Source organism: Thamnophis sirtalis, unplaced genomic scaffold, assembly GCF_051295495.1.
Source record: "Thamnophis sirtalis isolate CommonGarterSnake01/CBP01778 unplaced genomic scaffold, rThaSir2_p1.2 scaffold_7, whole genome shotgun sequence".
NCBI lineage: Eukaryota > Metazoa > Chordata > Lepidosauria > Squamata > Natricidae > Thamnophis > Thamnophis sirtalis.
The window spans coordinates 54,454,144-54,477,677 of NW_028261387.1; the positions used below are offsets into that span (position 1 = coordinate 54,454,144).

The window sequence follows — 23,534 nt, forward strand, 5'->3', positions numbered from 1 at the left end:
AGTATGTTAGAAAATTACTGTGTGCCAAAAAATGAGATTCTTTTAAAAAACCATGCATATAATTAATGTATAGTTCACTTCTACGTACCATCAAGAGACATTTTTAAATGTTGACAATTCATAAAAATCACTATTTTTTTAAATAAAAGCTTTGGAGAACACATATCACAGACCTATGGTTTGCTTCTACTCTCTATCAAAATCTTAGATTTCAGAATTGTGGTGCTGCTATTGCTCTTGAATGAGGTTTGGTTGAGCAGTTCAGTTGCACAACACCACCTAATATTTAATCTCAGTTGTTTAATATACTTGCCACTGTTTTCATAGGAAAAGGAAGGACTAAGTTTGTACTACTGAAATTTTTGTAGCTTATAACCTAATATATTTGTATTTCATTCTTACAAGAAGATAGTTTTTCTAAGCAGAAAGAAACCCAACCTTTTTCCATACAAAAGTTATTACTCAATCTTTTGGAAGCATGCCCTCATACATTCCATTCTAAATAGATGTGTGATTTTAAATTTGAATACAGCAATAATCAATTCACGTACAATAGGTGTGGCAAATCTAAAGTGGGTCAAATCCACTTTATTTCTAGCATCTATATTTTATTAATTATTAATTTAGAATGTGAAGCCAATTTATAAGTGAATGGTCATTTTTTTCATTTTCCACATTTATATGCAATGTATTCTTTATTCATTCATTAAACCGATGCTGAATGATCCCCATATACTAGCCAAATTAGTACTGCTGGTTTCAGTGAGCAAGGTTACATTAGGCCCAGTCATTTAAAAAGGAACCAACATACTACTACTGCAGCTCAATATTGACTAAATATTTCTAGACATACTGCTATTGTCATGATACAAGTCTGTACAATATTTCAAAAGTTCATGGTTTGTCCCGGGCAGTTAACACTAACATTTTAGATTGCCCCCTTAAAGCAAACATATCTACCACTTACAATCATTTATTTACACATCACAATAGTCAAATCTTTGCACATATATACACAAATGCATTCTATACAGTTGGAATGGAAAATGTCTTTGTTGATGGGAAGTGTACTGTATAATAAATGGCAGAATTAATTGAATGAATTTTTTATCAGTGTTAATCCACCCATCAATGTTCACATGTTATACAAAATCTTGATAGGTATAATATAAGCTTCAATTTCTCCATTGGGATGAAAAAAAGAGAAGAGTATATTAAATATATATGTTAACCAAAGCTGAACATACAGTCTTTGCATTAAGTCAGCTATTAAGTTTGTTCCTTCAACAGGCCAAGCTTTTTTAAAGCTTCCTTTCTGTGTTCTTCTGTGTCCCCTTTAGGGGTGATTTTTACACTAACACATGCTGGCCTAGGAAGCTTGGAAGGGTGCTGAAGTGGGTAAGATCTTCGCTCATGACCTTTGTCCCACTCAACATGATGTTGTTTGTTTTCCTTCAGATCAACAAAATCTTTTCCTGTGCCAAGAGATGCTGGGCGCATCCGGTTATTCCTGAGAAAATTTGGAGTAATCTTGCTGAGAAAAGATCTTTTATTGTTCTTTAAGTTCTCACCCTCACTTCCAGAAGTGCCCAAGCTGCTCAGTCCTACACCAGATCGTTCCAGTGTGTTAGATTTGAAATTTGCCTGTTTGATCCTTTGAATACTAATCTCTGTTGGTTGGACTTCTTTGACATCAGTTTGGTCAGACTGCTGGACAGATTTCTTACTAAGAGTAATGTCATCTATGTTTACATTCTCCCTACTGCCAGTGTAGGACGTTTCTTTTGTTTTTGAGTAAATAGAAGTTTTGATCACTTGATCATCTGGATTCTTTTCATTATCCAAAGGGAGTCCCAGTTTCTCAAGAGCCTCCCTCCTTGCCCTCCCTTGTTCTTTTTGGAGAGCATAGGTTTTATCCATGGAAAAGTCACCAGTTGCAGCTCTAGGCCTCCCGCTGAATGGCAATGATGCTTTTATCTTATGTGTTGGATCTATATTAAGTGGCGCAACATTATTTTTGCTGGTTTTGAGAATAATATTTGGGGGCAATTTTCTGGGTTTGGGGGCAATAGGAGGGCCTTGCTTGAAACTAGAATCCAACTGAGATTCTTCCAATATATGTTTGTGATCAATTTCTTGATGATTAACAATTTGCTCAGAACTTTTCTTGTTACATTTAGGAGAGACAGATTTCAGAAAGGATTCATTTCGAGCTGCTGTCTCCATCATCTCTGGTGGGAATTCTTGTTTCACAGCTCTTGCCTCATATTCTTCCATTACACCTTGGTTCCCCTTACTTTCATAATGAGATGTTGCCCCATTTTCGGCATGTTTCCAAGAATCAGTAAGGATTGATTCATGCTCTATTAAAAGATGGCTCTTCCCCTGGTCTTGGAATGGTTCAGGAGGTGGAATTACTACTGATTCCAGCTCAGAGATTCTTCCCCGAGTACCTATCTCAGGGACTTCTTTCAATATGTCCAATGTTCCATGCTTAGAAGAGTCCCATAAAGTTGGATGTAATGGAGGGAGAGTTTTCAGATCATCAGCATTAGTTTCTGGTGCTTCGGCAACAAAAATCTTGGAAGTATGAACAGTATTTTTTGCCATGATATTTTTTGGAAGGCTGTGGTGGCCTGGACTTAAGATGGCAGCAGGTATTGAACCAGAAAGAGAGGTGTTGCCTTTTGGATCAATTTGTTTATGCTTTCCATGATAATCAGGATCCAGTTCTACAAAATAAAAAATAGAGATAGGGAAAAGAGAAGGTATATAGTAACATATCTTTTTTTTTCTTTAGCAAGAAACAAGAAGACAGAAAGTTATCAATAGAGGAAATATAAGCCAAGGATGAATAAAATCAAATATTCATTTAGATTTTGCACAGTCATTACATTAATTTGATAAACTTTGGATGAAATAATAAAACATGAATAAGATATCAATAAGTTTGAACACATTCTCCAAGAGTTTGAACATTTCCTCCAAGAGATGTAGATGAGAGAAAGTAGAAAAATGCTGGTTTTCTATGGCAAATTGAACAATATAAGCACTTGCTTATATTGTTCAGCCATAGAATACCATCTTTTATGAAGAAACCTAAGTTCAAAGTACAACTGTATTAAAAAAAACTTATTGAAAATTTTCCAGGTGTACATTAACCATATTAAAAAAAATGAGAACTAGATCTGAAATTCAACAGGTTAGACATTTTTAATGAAAAGCTAAAGAATGTAACCTCCCTTATGTTGAGGAGGTTAATTTTGACTAAAGACATCTATTTCCTGAAACTTAATTTTTAACAAGCTAAATCAACATATAATTTCATCTCAAAGTATTATATTTTAAAGTTATCAAACCTAAAAACATTACATGAGACAATCTGCACTATATTAAAGCCTTTTCCGATAATTTGGATGGCACAATAAACATCAACTATTTTGTGACCTTAAGGCATGCTTATACAAACAGGAATTTAAATCTGTGTCTTGTTTCTTCAAAACTCAGTGAAGAATTACTCTTCAGCTGAAGTGGCCCCACCTCAAATCACTTATAACACAGTTCACAAACTTACCTTTGGGGACATCTCTTGTAGGCCATGTCCTTGTAAGTTTGGAAAGTTCAACAGCTTCTGCCTCATCAGCAGAAACTCCACTGTCTGCTTCAGCATCTAAAGAATGCAAAGTTTCTTCAAGAAACATAAGGCATTCTTTTTCTTCAACTGTTAGATAATCAAAGCCACCGTCATTCTTTGAGACAAAAACAAAGAACAAAACAAAAAAACTCTGAGTAAAGGAGGAATCATAAAAGCTTGCTCTGAAAAATAAGAATTTCATCATTCAAACTTATCTATTCCATTTCTGGGAAATATTAACCAATCTTTCTAACCTAAGGTGACCAGATTTTCAGATTGGTAAAGAGGGACACCTTTGACCCGGGAGGGGCGGGGGTGTGTGATTAAAAATATTTTTTTTTTCACTTAACAAATGTGGCAAGAAAAATTGTAAAATGGGGCAAAACTCAATAAATTTCTCACTTAACAACATAAATTTTGGGCTCAATTGTGATCATGCATTGAGAACTACCTGCACTTATCTTCAGTGTTACTTCATTCTGCTGTAGCATTAAATTTCATATAGAACAAGCTTGTTCTTTCAGAATTGTGGAATTGTTATATAACTGTTTCTCTTGAGTTAAACTCAGCTCCTATAATTTTATTGATGTGTCGTAATTTTCTTAGCAGTAGTATGGAAATTGTCATTGTTGCTTTTGGAGAATTTTTAATATTTTCCTATTAAATATACAGTACTGAGATTCCCAGGTGGATTCCCCTCCAATTATTAGTCAGGTTCAACCCTGCTCATCTTTTTGAGAGCAGGCAAAAACAGCCAGGTTACATCCCTACAAATTGAAAGCTCCCTCCCTCCCTCTCTCTATATCTCTCTCCCCTCCCTTCCTCTCTCTCTCTGTCACTCTGTGTGTGTGTGTGTGTCTGTCTGTCTGTCACTCACTCACTCACTCACTTAATCACTCACTGTGTGTCTCTCTCTGTCTCTCTCCCTCCCTCCCTCCCTCCCTCTCTATCTCTCAATCTCTCAATCTCTCTCCCCTCCCTTTTTCTGTCGCTCACTCACTCACTTAATCACTCACTCTGTGTGTGTGTCTCTCTCTGTGTCTCTGTCTGTCTTTCTGTGTGTCTCTCCCTCCCTCCCAACATGCAGATGGGCTCCGGACCAGGGGAGCCTCTTCCTTCTTTTTAACCAGGTGATCTTCTAAGACTAAGACATAACAAAGAACCTTAATTACAGGCTGAACAAAAGAGCCCATCCGGGAAGACTAGTAACATGAGGGTGATCCCTCATGTTACTCAGACCAGCTGAGCCTCCCTGGACGTCGCAGCAGCAGCAGCCCCGATGCGAAAAACGCCGAGATCAGCGTTTTTCGCATCGGGGCGTGCTGCAAGAAGAGTGAGTGAGTGAAGACCTTTCTAGCCGGCGCAAATGAGGAGGACTGCAAGAGGGAGGGAGTGAGCCTGGATTGGCAGATGCCCTGAAAAGGCATTTAGAGGTGGGGGAGGGAGGGGTTAGGTTAAATAAGGGAAATGGGAAGGAAACCAAGGCGTTAGCCCCAAGTCAGCGGCTGGTCAATCCATGAGGGTACATTACTGGCAGAGGGAGCTTTGAATTAAGTTTGCTAAGGATGGTGGGCTACTTCCGATGTTTAAAATGCCCAGCCTCAAACTTGACCAGGTGACCACAACCCCCACCCCTCTCTCTCTCGTTCAAGAGTTCTCATCTGCGCCCTCCGGTCTGGCAACCTATCTTGCCATACCTGGTGAACAGGACGACGCCGTGCTTCAGGGGGCTGTTGCTCACTTTCTGCCAGCTCTCCTGGATCAGCTTCTGATCCGCACTGGAAAGTCTGTCGCGCTCCATTTTTCTCCCAGAGCGAAGTGCCAAAGGGGAGCAGCAGCGCCATTTCGGGAGAAAGCTCCGCTCGCCACTAAAAGGCTCAGGCTGCCCCCGGAGGAACAGGTGGCCCGGATCCGGATCCCCGAGCAAATAATAAACAAATCCACATGCGGGGCTCAAGGGAGTTTTGAAATCCACTTTCTTGCCCGGAGCTTCCCTTCACATCTCTGGAACGGCTTGGCTCCTTTTTTTTTAGGGCACCCCTCTGTTGGGAGGAGGAGGAGAAGCTCCAACTCTGCCCAGAGAAGGAGACCGAGCGCTCCGGGGAAATGCCATGTTGCTTGAGGCCACGGGAGCCAGTAGGAAGGCGGCGGAGGGGCGGGAGCAGGAAAAAAGGCCCGATGGCTCCTCAAAAGCACGGCGGCGGCGGAGGGGGCAGGGCAGGGGTAACGCGGTGCCCAGATCAGATGCTCCGAGCAGAGGGGGAGCTGCCCTCTCTGCCAGCGCTGGACAGCAAAGCTTAACATCTTTGCTGCCTAGCGCTGGCAGAGGGGGCGGCTCCCCCTCTGCTCAGAGCACCTGAGCTGGGCACCGCGATACCCCTGCCCTGCCTACTCAGACCAGCTGAGCCTCCCTGGACGTTGCAGCAGCAGTAGCCCCAAGTGCGCTGATCTCGGCGTTTTTCGCATCGGGGCATGCTGCAAGAAGAGGGAGCAAGTGAAGACCTTTTCTAGCCAGCGCAAAGGACTTCCCAAGACTTGCTTTGCAGCAATCCAGACTCCGTCCCTCCCTCTTGCAGCCCGCCCCATTTGCGCCGGCTAGCGGGATCTTTTGACAACGGCCCAGGATGCGGGAAAAATTATGAAGAAGCGTGCCTGTCCCGCCAAATGCAGGACGTCTGGTCACCTTATTCTAACCGTCAATAAAATTCTAACTTTTTGTCAAAACGGAGCATACATTTGTTTGTTGGTTTGTTTGTTGTTTGTTTTCTGCAACCACTATAGCTGAAAATAGTTCAATTGGACAAACTATAAATTAATTGAAATAAAATTTAGTATTTTTAGTATTTTATTAGTATTTTATTAGGATTTATAGGCCGCCCTTTTCCCTGAGGGGACTCAGGGCGGCTTACAATCATTAGGGAGGGGGTGCAATTCAAAATAAACAATATGTGAGCAAAATAAAATAATAAAAACACAACTTGCATTCAACATTCAACACTCGGGTGGGGCAAATTAGAGGCTTATCCCCAGGCCTGTTGGGATAGCCAGGTCTTGAGGGCTATGCGGAAGGCCTGGACGGTGGTGAGGATGCGTATCTCGACGGGGAGATGGTTCCACAGGGTCGGAGCTGCAACAGAAAAGGCTCTCCTCCATGTAGTCGCCAGTCGACATTGACTGGCGGATGGAATTCGGAGGAGGCCCAGTCTGTGCGATCTTATCGGTCGGAGGGAGGTAATCGGCAGAAGGCGGTCTCTCAAGTACTCAGATCCACTACCATGAAGGGCTTTAAAGATGGTCAACAGCACCCTGAAGCGCACCCGGAGATCAACAGGTAGCCAGTGCAGCTCGCGGAGGATGGGTGTTATGTGGGCGAACCGAGGTGCGCCCACTATCACTCGCGCGGCCGCATTCTGAACTAACTGCAGTCGCCGGATGCACTTCAGGGGCAGCCCCATGTAGAGCACATTGCAGTATTCCAGCCTAAATGATTAAATGTCAGTTGTGGTTTAATACAATACACCACATATTTCTGACAATCATTCCTCAACACTTAGAATGTTACTTTTCTAATTTCTCAGTATTATTCTTTTAGCTACTACTCTATCTCATGATCTGTACAACCATAATTCTTGTTAAATACTCAGTTTTGGAGTACAGTTCACTACCTTATTACCATTTTTAAGATTTAAGGATTTAAAGGGTTTCCTAAAAATGTATATACATTAACACATTATTCCAAAAAGATATCTGATGATCTCATGATTGTCATATGGGTCAAATATATTATTTAATACACCCTAGACACGTTCTTTTTCATGAATCATTTTTAAGTAGATACTATTTTAACATTTTTAAGGACATGAATCAATTGATGGGGCATTATTGGTTATTCCAGTTCTTAGCCTATATTTAAAATATACAAGTAATGTCCCCTTAAAATATCATTTTGTATTTATTATTAGATTTATTTGTCACCCCTCGCGCTTTGAGGCAACTGTAAGCAAATTACAAACATAAATAATATTAAATCTATATACAATAAGCTAGTATTATTTGATAATACCCATAAGGGATATTTTTTACTATACCATACAAATTATCCAGTGCCATTAAAGCAATAGATACCACACAACTTTAAAAATAAATAAATGTACAAATAAATAAAGTATTACCATTTCAAAGGAACTGGAGTTGTTGCTGATCACACTGTCACAGCTGCCTGCACTGTCAACAGTTGGTGTGGGATCTGGTTCAACAATTCCTACCCATAAATCTTTTTTAGGCATATCAAGTTAAATAAGAAAGCAATTTGTATGATTCAAGAGCTCTAGGATAAAAAGAAAACAAAATAATATATATTATGCAATGTCAAAACGTATTTGGGATAAGGATAAGAAATATGAAATGTTTTATTTTTTTACATTTTCATTTTTTGTATAACTTTATATTTATGTATGTAGATATGTATGTATGTATGTATGTATGTATGTATGTATGTATGTACACACACACACACACACAAAATGCTCACTGAATACGTTCATGAAATGACTGTTGTTATTTTGTAGCAACAACTCATGACTATGCATACAAAAGTGTCCAAATTCACACCAATGAAATTCTCTGGAATTATGGGTATATAATTAATGAGCACGTCCTTAACCTGAAAGTACTTACCAGTACAGTACTCCTACAAACCTGATTTACATGGGGTGTTGGTGATTATGCATCATAAAATTACTGTCCACTCTTAGCAATCACACAAATACACCTTCTCTAGCTTGATCTGTCTCTAAGTGGTTGTTCATGTTTTATAATCACCACTGTAATCAAATTCATAATCTTTTTGTAGTCACCTTCTTCAGTTTCCCTATACCTTTCCCAACATGATAGATTTCTTAACAGAATTAGGCCTTCACATTACGTATTCAAAATAATGACAATTTGAGCTGCCTTTTCATTTTTGCCTCAAGTGAAAACTCTGAATTGATTTGTTCTATGAACCATTTGATTGTTTTCTTAACTATCCATGAAATTCTTAGGGAGTCATTGAACAACAAAGTTCAAAAGCGTTAATGCTCTTTCTGTTCTGTTTTTCAAAGTTCAACTTTTACTTCCATAAAGCACCATAAGGAAAATGATGAGTTGCACATTTTCTGATCTTTCACAACTTCTGAATACCTTTCCAAGACTTCATTATTACCAACTACAGGCTTGCAGTGTATTTCTTCATTTTTGGTTTCTTCACTGTTCACAATCAATCCTAAAAGGCAGAAGTTACCCACCTGCTTCGTATCTCCCTTCTCAAACACTGAAGATATTCGCAAAATAATCTAAGCATTATTTTCTAAATTAGGGTCAATTGTCCCATTACTTGTAATACTACGCTGGTTGAGAAAAAAAGATAATCAATCAAGAAGGGAAAAAATCTCCAGCACCTCTTCACCAGTAATCAGCACTCAGCAAAGATGAACCTCCAACTTGAGACCAACAATCAAGTAAGCAATACCCCAATCAAAAAAATTGCCATCAGACTCATTAGTAAGTAACCCAACCAAAGTATTCCTAAAACCACCTCTCACCTAAACAGACAGGCAAAACACCCAGAATATAGACTGATAGCAAACAGCATTCCTTACTAGAATTGATGCTTCGTGGTTAGGTTAATGAAATGTTTGCAAGAAAACAAGCAAGCTCAGAGAGTACCAAGGATCCCTCATTGTAAGCCACTTCTGAAAATTTCCAAAGGCATGACCAGTTCCTTATCTTTTTATGAACAGTGAAACCAAGCTGGCTGAGGATTATATCCAAAGGGCACCAGGTTAATGAATACTGCTGTAGACTCTGACCCAGTTTAATTGCTATAAAGTTTCCAAAGAGAGCTCAACCCAGAGAACTACATGAGCATGCGTATGTATTTTTCTGATAAACATGGTAACAATTCTTCTAAGATATTTCATGTGTTTCCAGTTCAATTCACAGCTCTGTGAATTGGTGGTCTCCGAACTAAGTATTAATCAGGTTTGATTCTGCTTAGCCTCTGAGTCCAGGTCAGTCAGGTGCTACTACCTGTTTAATCAGTAAGTGAAAATCTTATTTTTATTTCTCCAAGGTCATTTTAAATGGAAAAATGCATTAGAGAAGCACATTTTATTTTGCTTTGTGAAGACAAAGCAAATCCATTCCCACATAAAATCATAGGCAAGGAACATGAGAGTGGCCTCTCTAAATGCTGTCTTCCTTTATTAACTAATAGTTATCATACCTATTGGCTAACAATACTGAAGAAATGAAGATTAACATTAAATAATTCAAAGTTGTATGCAGTCATAGGTAATGAGCCTATTTACTTAGGGCAGAGGCCAGGGTGTGTGTTTACCTGCCTCATACCTGACATTCCTTAGAGAAAGGAGAATGCCTTAAAGAGACAGGTATACATTCAATGCCACCACTTTTAACACAAAAACGTTTTCAATTAGTCTCCTAGATAGCTACATCTTTCTACTGTGAATAGCATGTATTGTGGTGGTGGGATAAGAAATATATTTCATTCTTCAATGAATTGAAGCCTAGATTACAAACAGGAAGTTCTAAACTATGTCTGCAAGACTAGAATGTGGCCATATCCAGAAATTCTAGGTTTAGCCAGTATATACGTGGTGTCCTCAGTAATCCTACGAGTAAATCTGGTTGCGAGCTTGTAATTTATGTCAGGTGACTTGATAAATTTTGTTCTTGAATGGAAATTTAACTCCTCACTGGCTATAAGATGCAGGAGTATTTGGGTATGTTTGCCTCTTTGATTTACAAATAAAAAGTCAAGATAATAATATTAATGTGCATATGTGACACTGATACATTACATCATCCTATGTTCTTGGAAAGAACTCAATGAGTATGAAGGCCAACACCACATAAAGAACTGGCAATGGTGATTTTATATTGTTGTGAACAGAGAATAATAATTCTCATCAAGCCACAACAATCTTCCTATTCCAGGTCTTTGGAAAGGACTCAATAGATAAATATTGAGTATTTAAATAAATATGCCGAATCCAATCTAAACATCTGGCTGACTGCGTGATAAACCATAATACTATACTACTATTAATAATAATGAAATATTATATGGCCAACACATTAAAAAATAGCAAGTAAAGCAGATAATAACAAGACTTGGCATCAGCTAAGAGCAGAAAAGTTGAAAAAAGAGGCACAGGGGCTAATTCTGGTTGCACAAGGCCAAGCCTTAAAAACAATTGCATACAAAACCAGAATTGAGAAAACAGCAATAGACAGCAAGTGCTACTCTGCAAAAAAAATCCTAAAAAACCAGTAAAGCACTGCTGCAGCAAAATCACACTGAGTGACTACAAACAACAACACAACAAATGAGCAAAAATAGTAAGTTAGAAGAACTGCAAACAATACCATTTGCCTGCAAGCAAAAACTAATGGGATCATTAAATTGAGAAAATAATGGAATATAATGAAGCCAAAGTGCTCAGGAACTTTAGAATTCAAACTGACAGACACCTGCCAGATAACACACCAGATTTAACAATTGTCAGTAAGATATATAAAAAAAGTCTGGATAGTGGATGTGGTAATATCTGGGGATAGTAGAATAGAACAAACTAGGGTGGGGGGAGGAATCATAAAATATAAAGACCTGCAAATAGAACAACTGTAGCAGAAGAAAACAAAAGTGATACCTATAGTAATAGGCTTCTTAGGTGCATTCCCAAAACATCTGGAAAAATCAAAAATAGTAGCAATAGTAATAGGCACAGTGGTGGGTTGCAGGTGGTACACCCTGGTACGGGCATACTGGTGCCTGCCTGGAGCACCGGATACCGTTCCGGTATGGTGCTCCAGAGGGCCCACCCGATCGCCCATCATCCTTACCTGTCTTTAAAGTCTTCAGCACTTCCGTCCATGTGCACGGCATTGTACAGCGCCTGCACAATGCTCCACCAAGCAGCTGGAGCATCATGGAGGCTTCACTGGAGTGTAAGATGCATGCATGCACTGCACACATGTGTGCACACGCTGCACGCATTCATGTGGACTACCCCGGGCCCCATTGCAACCGTACCAATTGCAGCAAAATCCGGAACCCACCACTTAATAGGCACCTTAGGTGCAATCCAAAATCATCTGGAGTACCATTTGAGCACCATCAGTGTTGAGATAACCACCATCAGTCAATTGCAAAAAGACAGTTTTAATTGGAACAGCTTATATCTTTCAACAATAGCTTTAACACTATCAAATATCTGCCTATTCCAGGTCCTTGGAAATGATTCAATAGGTGGATAAAAATACCAATACCAGTCTAAGTATCTGGCTGAGCATGTGACCTACAATAATAAGAATTTAATCCTCCATCACAGTCCCTAATCACTGTGTCATAACAGTATACTTTCCTTTATTTTGGTGGATTAGTCTGGACTGACAATTATGCAACAGAACATGAAGAAATTAATAGATTTTGTTCCCAAAGGCACGTATTGTCATTTGCTTTAAAAGCAGGAACCTATCAGAAAAATATGTGCTTTCATCTCTTAGAAAGTCTTCTATAATATTGTATCTGAGCTAATTACAAACAACAATTCTATGCAGGTCCAGTGAAAACGTTATGGGTACTAGACTATGGGTTTAGTAAGTTATAGAATAGGAATATGCATTTCTACAACATATTGGCATTGCCGATTTGCAAGTCTCAAGTCATGATGGTGTCATCACAAGTAGTAGTACTACCTTTCATGTCTTCAATGAATTATCTAACTCTTTGCAATTCTCCTATTTATTTTCTCCTGATCTTCTTTTTCTACCCTTTTAAAATAAAAAGCACAAAAATCCTATCTTTGGGCATTTTGACTGCCCTACTGAAAATGTTGACTATGTAAAAATAGCCCCAAATGAAAAGATTTGAATCTTAATCTAGGGTACATTTTGTAATGTAATGTTTAATGTTAATATCATAATTTTGTTGCATTTGCTTAAGCAATTAATAGCACTGTAAAAAATAAATCTGTCTACCACTCCCTACACAAGCTTTGTTAAATACATTAGGCCATACTACCTTGTGATGGTGTGGTCACAAGCTTTATTCCAGTAAGTCATGTTTTTAGCTCCACCCCATGCTTGTGTCACATTGGGTAAATTCTTCCCACAAGAGATGAGAAGAAGGCCTCTTACTCATATTTAACCGTAGTTGTAATGGGCTACATCTAATACAGCAATGCCACCTTTCCTAGATGGTGTGTCCATTCAATGTACAAAAAGCATCTCAATCACTTCATCACTCCAGTGAATGGTCTTACACAACAAAGAGGAAAGTTTTCAGATTACAGGATTTTCGAGGCTAAAGATGAAGTTTCCTTTCGCACATATGTGCTAGTCATTCTCAACTCTAGGGGTGGTGCTTATCTCTGTTTCAAAGCCGAAGAGCCAGCACTGTCCAAAGACATCTCCGTGGTCATGTGGCCGGCATGACTAAATGCCGAAGGCACACTGAATGCTGTTACCTTTCCACCAAAGGTGGTTCCTATTTTTCTACTTGCATTTTTACATATTATTGAACTGCTAGGTTGGCAGAAGCTGGGACAAGTAATGGGAGCTCACTCTGTTACGCGGCACCAGGGATTCGATTGACAAGCTCAGCATTTTAGCCACTGAGCCACTATGTCTCACTTGGAGGCTGTAATTCTAGTATTTAATTTTTATACAATAAAATGCAACAATCTCCCCGTGGAGATCCGCACCCTCACCACCGTCCAGGCCTTCCGCACGGCCCTCAAGATCTGGCTATCCTGTCAGGCCTGGGGATAGGACTTTACTCTCTCCCCGCCCGAATGCTGAGTGAATGTTGTGCTTTTATTGTTAATTACTTTTTACTCACATTTTCTTTTATGTCTTGTCTTGCACTCCCCTCCCTCATTACTGTAAGCCGCCCTGAGTCCCCTCAGGGAAAAGGGCGGCCTATAAGTGTTTAATAAAACTCTAAAAAAAAAAAATAGAAAAACTCTTAGGATGAATGTCTGAATCTAGTTGCCATTCTAAATTTCCCATAAGGTTCCAGAATGTGATTATCTAGCACCAGCATGGGGAAAAAATCTATAAAAGAGAGTATAGGTAAAGACCCAATAGAACACCATGTCAAGGCCTTGGCAGCTATTCAAATGTGCTAAATAGCTGCCAGTCCTGCTTTACAAGTGGCTGCCTAAATCTAACACAGCATCTTTATCAACATTAATCCCAATTCCTCTTGTCATAGACAGGCAAATTTCAATCAAATTACTTGTCTTGTATTACAGTATTCAATATTTTGTTACAGAGAAGTTGGGTAAAACAATTTTGTAACATTTTTAAATCTGTAATATAGGAAAAGGCTCTAAAATTAGATTTATAGAAGAGTGAGTCAATCATAATATTCATTCAGATTGATTTAGAGTTCACCCACCTTCATCCTAATTCAGAAATGCAGATCTCTTTGCCTCCTGATTTACTGAGTAAAATTGAAAATCAACAAATGAGTTTAACTATGTTTGTTTCAGAAAGCAGTCGGAAATCTCAAGAATTATAGTATTTCATAATATGCCAGATTTTTTTAAAAAAAGGTTTAGAGTTCTTCCATTACACATCTTCAAAATATGTGGGTGTAGTTTTTTTGTTTTTAAATTCAATTTAGGCACCAGTCAACATGGGTGGCTCACACTCTCACATCAACTCTGGGTGGCTCAGAATATAATAAACAATAAAACATAATAAGAATAAAACAAGGTGGGATCTGTCACTCTGTGCAAAAACATAGACAAAAAACACATTCGACTTCCATTTTTCATTAGTAAACAAACTACTAATAACATTTTTATTTCAATCATGGATTACAGCTGTCGGTACAACTTGAGAATCTGTTTTTCAAAAGGAGACTTTTTCCATCATTTTGGGGTGTGGTAAAGTTTGTTATGAAAATTACATATGGTACAACCCTAGTTCTAACTACATCAAGGGGAAGAAACCCAGCAGACTTCTGGTGAAGATTTATGATGAACCAGATGTCTCTGAAGGAGCAGAAACGGCACTGTGATGGAGTCAAAAGATAAATTCTGGCTAGCACAATCTCTCCAGAAAGAGTGATCATGAGGTTGGCAATCCAGATGATTACCCCTTACTCCTCTGGAATTAAGGTCTTGCAATTAGTTTATGAATTGAGTAGCTGGAGGTAGGGCGAGATTTAGATTTAGATTTGTTTATTTATAGGCCGCCCTTTTCCCTGAGGGGACTCAGGGCGGCTTACAATCAAAAAAGGGAGGGGAGTGTAGGACAATACGAAAAAAGAAATGTGCACAAAGTAAATTAACAATAAAACTCAACATTCACTCAGCATTCGGGAGGGGCGAAATAAGATTATCCCCAGGCCTGATGGGTTAGCCAGTTCTTGAGGGCTTTGCGGAAGGCCTGGACGGTGGTGAGGGTACGAATCTCCACGGGGAGATTGTTCCATAGTGTCGGAGCCACAACAGAGAAGGCTCTCCTCCGGGTAGTCGCCAGTCGGCACTGACTGGCGGATGGAATACGGAGGAGGCCAACTCTGTGCGATCTGATGGGACGCAGGGAGGTAATTGGCAGAAGGCGGTCTCTCAAATAGCCAGATCCACTACCATGGAGCGCTTTATAGGTGGTGAGTAGGACCTTGAAGTGCACCCGGAGACCAACAGGTAGCCAGTGCAGCTCACGGAGGATCGGTGTTATGTGGGCGAACCGTGGTGCGCCCACGATCACTCACGCGGCCGCATTCTGGACTAGCTGTAGTCTTCGGATGCTCTTCAAGGGCAGCCCCATGTAGAGCACGTTACAGTATTCCAGCCTAGAGATCACAAGGGCTCGGGTGACTGTTGTGAGGGCCTCCCGATTCAGGTAGGGCCGCAACTGGCGCACCAGGCGAACCTGGGCAAATGCCCCCCTGGTCACAGCTGAGAGATGGTGGTCAAAAGTTAGCTGTGAATCCAGGAGGACTCCCAAGTTGCGGGCCCTTTCTGAGGGGTTTAAATTTTGTCCCCCCAGCCTGAGTGATGGTATGGTGGTCAAATTTTTGGGATGGAAACACAACAGCCACTCGGTCTTGTCTGGGTTGAGTATCAGCTTGTTTGCTCTCATCCAGTCATTAACGGCTTCCAGTCCCCGGTTCATCACGTCCACCGCTTCATTGAGTTGGCACGGGGCGGACAGATACAACTGTGTATCGTCCGCATATTGGTGATATTTTATCCCGTGCCTTCGGATGATCTCGCCCAGGGGGTTTCCACCAAGCTCACTGATGTAAAATACCCTTTACGGACATAAAATTAGCATGAGCTTCGTTTCTTAATCATTTTTGAATATAATTAACTTATAATTAAAAAGGAGCTATTTAGAATCTTTGGAGTGACAAGTTTTATAGTACTTCAGTCCTTAGCAAAAGAAGTTTTAAATATAAGCTAAGACTTTTTAAAAAGATGCAAAGAGAAATCATTTCTTTATATGTTTCTTTTTTTCTCTTTATTATATACTTATTTTTTAATTTCTATTTTTTCATTTTTACACTTTCTATTTTTTATTTTTATTCTTTTATTTTTTTTAGTTTGTATTAGTTTTTATCTTTTAAGATATAATAATAAAATTCCTATTTAAAAGGGGAAGGGGCGAACAAAGAGGTTATAATGAAAAAAGAAAGCTATTTAAGATTGTTTTCTTTTTCTGAATTGACAACAAAACAAGAAATGTAATAGTTGAACACGAAGCAATGGGTGGAAACTAATCAAGGAGAAGAAGCAACTTAGAACTGAGGAGAAATTTCCTGACAGAACAATTAATCAGTGGAACAACTTAGCCTCCAGAAATTGTGAATGCTCCAACACTGGAAGTTTTAAAAATATGTTGGATAACCATTTGTCTGAAGTGGTGTAGGGTTTCCTGCCTAGGCAGGGATTGGACTAAAAAACCTCCAAGTCCCCTTCCAACTCTGTTATTCTATTTATAGATTATAGATTTATAGATTTTATTAATATTTGTAGGCCGCCCTTTTCCCTGAGGGGACTCAGGGCGGCTCACATAAAATCGGGGAGGGGGAATACAGACGTTAAACATAGAGACATATAATAAAATAGCAAACAACATACATTCATCATTCGGGAGGGGCAACTATCCTTGTCCCCAGGCCTGACGGGCTAGCCAGTTCTTCAAGGCTGTGCGGAAGGCTTGGACGGTGGAGAGGGTACGAATCTCCACGGGGAGCTCGTTCCAAAGTGATAGAAGATAGAACATTTAATGACACAAAGATATGAACAACCAGAATTTTTCATGTACATACCCAACATTCCACATTTCAAACACCTTTTTTAGTATTTATGCTTCTGGAAATGATAATTCATAAACATTGAACTACATTAATTCAACATCACTTCCCACAGCATTTTCCTTGAGGGTCTAGGACAGTGATGGCGAACCTATGACACGCGTGTCAGTGCTGACACGCGTAGCCATTTGGGGTGACACGCACAGGATTTCATGCGATTCATCCTCGGCTCCTGCACGGCCGCCGAGGATGAAAGAATCTGTGCTGGAGGAACGGGGGGCGGGACGTGTGATCTCCCCCGCCCACACTCACTTACTGTATCGCCGCCGCCCCTTTCTGAGCGCAGGGGCTGCTGGTAAGGCATGTGTGCCGTGCGCACACACGTCATCAGCGCGGCAAGGGAGGACCCGCAGGAGAGGAGCGCGGGAACAGTGCGCGCCTCTCTCCAGTCAGGCCGGCACAGAGAGTCTACTCCTGGTTAGTTAAAGAATTCGCCCTCCCCCTCACTTATCTCAGTTCACGGCAGGGCTGTGGAGTCTGCTGCTTCCAGCTCCACGTCCTCATCAACATGCCGCTTGCGTCACTAGGAATATTCATAGCAGGGGCGGGCTGGAGCGGCATGTTGATGAGGACGTGGAGCTGGAAGCAGCTGACTCCACAGCCCTGGTTCACGGCACCCCAAACAAGTTCAATAATATCAAGGGCAACATACGAAATCGACTGATGAACAAAGAAGTTACTAAGCAGGTATGTTAAATAATTTGTTTTTGGTTTATTAAATACAATTATATATTGCAATTATACATTTTTGTAGTTTAAACTATAAATTGCGCAAAATTATGTTTTTGTCGAAGTGACACACAACGCGAGTTATGCTCGATTTTTTGCCGATTTTTGACACACCATGCCAAAAAGGTTGCCCATCACTGGTCTAGGACAACTCACCCTGGCCACCTCACCACGGCTGATCCGCTGCAGTCGATTCGCTGCGGATGACTCATCACAACTGACTCACTCTGGCCAATTTGCCCTGGCCAACTCACTATGGAACAACTCACTGTGGGACCATTCAATGCAGGATAACTCAATGCGAGATAACTGTACTGGGACAAAATGAAATGTGAATAACAAAAAATAAAATAATATCAAAGAAAGAGTGGCATTGAGATTTCTTTCAAAGCAAACATGGGGAAGTCCTTTGCAGGCGGCTAGAACTGGCCGCCCGCAAAGGACCTCCCCAGACTTGTTTCAGCAGCAGCTCTCAGCCTATGGCGGCAGCGTCACGCAGGCTATGGAAGGAGGGGGAGGAGGAGGGAACCAAAGAGAGGCTTTTACCGGGCCTGCGCCCCACAGCCGGGACCGTCCTTGCGCCTCAAGCCGCGTTTCTTCCTGCAAAGCCCTTCGGGCATCAGGCGGAACTCTCGGGTTGCCCGAAGGGCTTTGCAAAAAGAAACGCGGCTTGAGGCGCAAGGACGGTCCTGGCTGTGGGGCGCAGGCCCGGTAAAAGCCTCTCTTTGGTTCCCTCCTCCTCCTCCTCCTCCTTCCACAGCCTGTGTGATGCTGCCACCGTAGGCTGAGAGCTGCTGCTGACGCTGCTGTACAGCTGAGGGAGGGAGAGCGAAAGCAGAGGCAGCCTCAAATTTAATTTAAATTCTTTAAAAGAATTTTTGGATTTCTCCTCACCAAACCTTTAAGACTGAAAGTTTTTCCTAACATGAACTTGAGCTAATATACTTAATATGAGAAAGGTGCAGCAATTAACACTGCTTTTAAAAAAGAACAATATTTCTCAATTGTTTATCTGTATGAAGTCTGCCTATCTTAAGTTCCTACTATACAAAAGGTATTACCTTCTAAGGCAACCTGTATACAATACATTAGTGGCCAATGTTACATTGCTCCTAATGACAAAATTAGAGCTGTGTTAAGCCTATGAAAAAAGACCCCCAAATCCCAAATGAATAAAATCATTATTAAGACCCAATGAAAAAATTACAAAAATTATGCATAAACTTTCATGTTCCCCAAATTTCCAATCCAAAACTTAACCCAGATTCTTCAGACATAGATTTGTAATTCAGAGTCAGACTCGATTATTAGAAGGAATGCATTAAACAGGGTTGAATAATGTTGGTGAAATCTCATCTAACCTTCCATAATAATACACAAATAGCTGACAGCCACATCTCTGAAACTAAATGTTTAAATCTGAACTAAATGTTTATCTAGAACTCAAATAAATAGCTGCTTTTTGGTTTTATTTTTTAAAATATTTATCAGTCTCTCTTTTATTCCATACTTCTGGTTGAAAGACTATTCTATGTCATGCTAAACAAATGCATATTCTAGTGGCGGTGGGGGCTCATTGGCATCTTCAGCAGCAGCCCTGCCTCCTGTGAAAAAAACCGAAGATGGAGCAGATCCACGCAGATGATGTTGCTGCAACATGACTGGAGGAGAAATTCTGGGAGTTGAAGTCCACAAGGCTTAAAGCTCTCAGGTTTGAAGACCCCTGGGTTTTTTTTCCTAAAGGGTTAGGGGTGCAAAGGTCTTGTAACTTGACAGCTTTAAGACTTGCATGCTTCAGTGCCAGAGTTCCTGAGCCAACATGACTGGAGGAGGAATTCTGGGAGTTGAAGTCAGCAAGGCTTAAAGGTTTGAAGACTCCTGGGGTTTTTTTTCCTAAAGGGTTAGGGGTGCAAGGGTCTTGTAACTTGACAGCTTTAAGACTTGCGTGCTTCAATGCCAGTGTTTCTGAGTCAACATTTTGGTTGCTAAGCAGGACCGTTGTTAAATGATACTGATATTATATAACACTTTTAATTAAGCGGGTACCTTGAATAAACATAACTTTGAGTTTCAAATAACACTGATTTCGTTGTTGTCTTAGGTGACATCTGTGAAAAAAATTCAGGTGCTCAGGCATGAAAATATGCCACTCAAATACTATACTTTTCTGCTCACACTGAAAAAAAATTAGAGGGAACATTGATTGCACCCCTCATTTATATATTGTAAAAAATCTCTCTATCATGTCCTTTTAATGCATCTATAGGCACAAGTAAAATATAGATGAGCACCCTACTGGTACACTACTAGTTCAGATCATGAAGGAACACAACAGTGTGGAGTGAACTCTAACCTTCTTTTACCAGAGCTTTTGTTTTCTTTTGTTTTGAAAAAAAAAGGTTTTATTAACATACAGCAAAAAAGGAGAAGCAAACGAAGCAACAGTCATGATATGTACTTGAATTTGGGGTCTTAAAGTAGGTTATGTCATTTATTGTTTCTGCAATGAGATTTGTGTCATTCAATTGTCAGAATAAAAATATTTGCACCTAAATAACATTTTTGAATCTGTGGCTCACCCAAGTCTGCATTTTTATTGCCATTCACATTGCTGTGGATTCAAACAGCTTTGTGTGATGAGTTGTTTTGTTTCCACGAAAAATTTGATTTGCTTCAAATACCAATAGCTCTAGATGTCTTTTTCAGGACTAAGTTTTACTGAGAGGTCAGATTCCAGAGTCTGAACAAGGTACGCTCGAGAAAAATTCTGGATTCAAGATCTCTCTTTTATGAACATTGAAACTCAAAAGTAAGGGTAGCAAGCTGAAAGGTGTGGTTTCAATTTTCTCTAACTTGTGCAAGACTTGACATTACTTGTGGGTGGCAAACATCAGTTTCGCTTGTAAAGAAATTTGAACACCACAAAATACTAAGAATTAACAAAGTAGTTAGAATAGTTCTAAAAGCTATATTAAATATTAACTAACAACCTTGAATACTAGGTCTCAGGTCTCAGGGTATCAAACTGTGAACACAGGGCATAGCTGTACTTTTTTTCTGGGTACATATTTGAGGAAATGAAACTAGGTGCGCCCACGCTTAAGATATCAGCAATACATATGTGAGGTAACTGCACCAGGGAAGTGTTATCAGTCCTTTTCATGTGACCTTCATACCTGGCAGAACATTTTTAAATCATATTATAAAGCAGAGCCATAGAACACATATCAGATGACACTGAGAAACTACTACCAGTTATGGAACTCTCTCTTATCCTTATGCATTTTATTTCAACATAAGGCAGATCAGGGCTGCCTTTTAAATAAATTTGCTTGTGTGTGTGTGTGTGTGTGTGTGTGTGTGTGTGTGCGTGCCTGCCTGCCTGCCTGCCTGCCTGCCCACTACCTACCTTCCTACCTACACACACACACACGCGCACACACACACACAATCTCTAGTAAAATTAAATGTAATATTTTGAGAAATAGATTTTGTATAATAATGTAGAACTATAAGAGTTGCTCAAGGAAAAATGGGTGGCATATGTGAAATAAATAAATAAATAGCAGTAAACGTGGCAGAGGTCCACATATTTTCACTTCTTAATTTGCCAATTTAACTTGAATGCTTATATCGTATCTTTCCTTGAAAATAACCCTTAATGGACATTTAAATCTGCTTCTGTGGTTTCTAGTAAAATATGAGAGCCAGTCTGGTGTAGTGGTTAAGACACCCTGCTAGAAAACGGAAAACTGTGAGTTCAAGTCCCATCCTAGCCATGAAAACCAGCTGGAACCAGCCACACTCTTCCAAAGCCACCCATTTCACAGGGTTATTGTTGTAGGGAAATGAAGAGATTGGAAGGTTAAATGAATAATTAAGCTTTATTCCTCCAATAATGTTTTCTAATAGTTAGTTAAGCACATCATTCATAGACCTGCTTTATTTGTGGCCCACTCAGATGAACATAGCCAATAGCATCTTGATATCACTCTCACTTTTGTTGTGTGTTAAAAAAAATTAAAAGTTGGCAATCCAAATGGCAAAGACTATATTCAGCTCATTCCACTGCAAATGACAGAAGCCTGTTTGTCTGCTGTACTTCACAATAGCTTGAGTTAATACTATGAAGTCAGCACCTCTCAATTACATTGTTGTGGTTTCTATGTAGTTTCTTATGACACAACATCCGATTGCTTGAAATACCCATTTTGCTAGAATTTGTCATATGACAAGACAAATACTAAAATCATCCTACACTTTATAGGGATTAACATAGGATGGGACTTTATGTAGTTCACATAATGTTCCATGCAGTCCCCCAGAACACCTTTTGCACTGAATTTCGGTGGCATAGATGTATTTTGAGGCACAAAATACATCTATGTTTTAAAAGATGCTGAACAGTTAAAATATAATTTGCTAAATACTCAGATAAATGGCAAATTCTGTGCAACTCTGCCAACTTGCTCCATTTTCTTTTCACTACAATACTTACTGAATAAAACTTTGCCTCTCTGTGAAACAAAATGAGTTCTAAAGACAGACTCTTGAATGCATGTACATTACTTAATTGCATTTCAATGACATGTTTACTAAACCATCTCAGAACAAGACAGAATTTCAACATGTATGCACAAGTCTTTTGACCCTGTACGCACAAAAGACAAGTCTCTAATAATCACCAATTACAGCTGCAGATCTGCACCGTTCCAACTAACTTAATATCTAATTAAAATGATTTACGGTTCCTTTTGTTTAACTGCATTCAACTAATAAATTGTAAATTTCCACGCATGTTAATAAATTCAGTCAAATATCTTATAATTACAGCTGAGTTAAAGTAGCCTTTGTTTCCTATTGCTGATAGAATAAATAGCTATCTTATAGAAAAAACATTTCTACTTAGTTCCATCTTTCAGTATTTTTAAACCAATACCTGTTCTTCTTAATACAGAAGAGATTACCATTGTTTTGTAATTTTTCATAGTAAGCATAAGTCATTCTTAGTTATTCCACACATGTAGTTCTAGAAACTGAAATCTGCTTAACTTTTTTCTTGATTCTATCTACAATTTTTTGTAAAGAAAAGTTTGTACTGGGTTTGACTTACTTACATAAGGAGATCATTTAGTAGCAACTCAAAGGTATAAGAGAGAATAAACCCAAGAAAGAACAAATAAATACAGTAAGGCACCTTATCCTTTTAAGCAAACATAAGTTAGTTAGAGTTTAACTCACCTTCACTAGGAAATGAAAGCAATTCCACGTACTCTGCTATGCACCAACACATCAAACAGGCTATACCACCTCCTCTGTTCTGTTCTTGACCTCCTACTGACTTACCTAGACAGGTAAATTCCTCCTGTCTTTCTTCTCTCTCCACCCTGAAGCTGACTCCTCCCCTAAGCTCTTCATTCCAGCTGTTTCCTCAAGAAAAGGGGAGGCGGGATTACAGAGTTCTTGGCTAACCACATGCTTTTTTTCTTCTAACAGTAGCACCCAGAAATGAAGCAAAACAGATTAATATCTTTTTGAAAACTGAGTGTTATTAAGGTTAAATGCTTTTATAGATAAAATGCTGCTTAGGGCTGAATTTCCTAGCAAGTGCAGGAAGTAGGTGATTTTTAAATTTTGGAAGCAAGAGTAGAACAAAAAGGAAACCAAGTTGAAAGTATACTGTCACAATGAAATCCACTAAAGTCAAAGTATATTATATCATCATATCTTAACTTCCTTTGATATTACAGGTAATCTTCAACTTGTGAC

The 23,534-nt window shown here is 39.6% G+C and overlaps 1 protein-coding gene across 6 annotated transcripts; it reads right to left on the reverse strand.

Annotated features, from left to right (window-relative positions):
- Positions 1–439: 439 nt before the first annotated feature.
- On the reverse strand, positions 440–23,122 carry CUNH1orf116 (chromosome unknown C1orf116 homolog). 6 transcript variants are annotated; one of them, XM_087720087.1, is made up of 5 exons: positions 23,007–23,113; positions 17,922–18,074; positions 7,807–7,961; positions 3,575–3,749; positions 440–2,732 (listed from the first exon to the last, which is right to left on the reverse strand). In XM_087720087.1, exons 3-5 carry the CDS (start codon positions 7,918–7,920, stop codon positions 1,270–1,272), a joined length of 1,752 nt encoding a protein of 583 aa, XP_087576213.1. In that variant the 5' UTR covers positions 7,921–7,961; positions 17,922–18,074; positions 23,007–23,113; the 3' UTR covers positions 440–1,269. The 6 variants fall into 6 exon arrangements, with proteins under 6 accessions (XP_087576213.1, XP_087576214.1, XP_013911084.2 ...); XM_087720088.1 differs by having other exon boundaries at positions 17,922–18,079; positions 23,007–23,108; XM_014055609.2 differs by lacking the exon at positions 17,922–18,074 and having other exon boundaries at positions 23,007–23,122.
- Between the last annotated feature and the right edge of the window lie 412 nt (positions 23,123–23,534).

Bases quoted from the DNA above. Each gene is read 5' to 3' on its own strand.
- CUNH1orf116 (XM_014055609.2), bottom strand. From the start codon at position 7,920: ATGCCTAAAAAAGATTTATGGGTAGGAATTGTTGAACCAGATCCCACA. The intron at 3,750-7,806 runs GTAATACTTTAT...TTTGTCTCAAAG, and splicing joins ACTCCAGTTCCTTTGAAATG to AATGACGGTGGCTTTGATTA. The intron at 2,733-3,574 runs GTAAGTTTGTGA...TTTATTTTGTAG, and splicing joins TACAAGAGATGTCCCCAAAG to AACTGGATCCTGATTATCAT.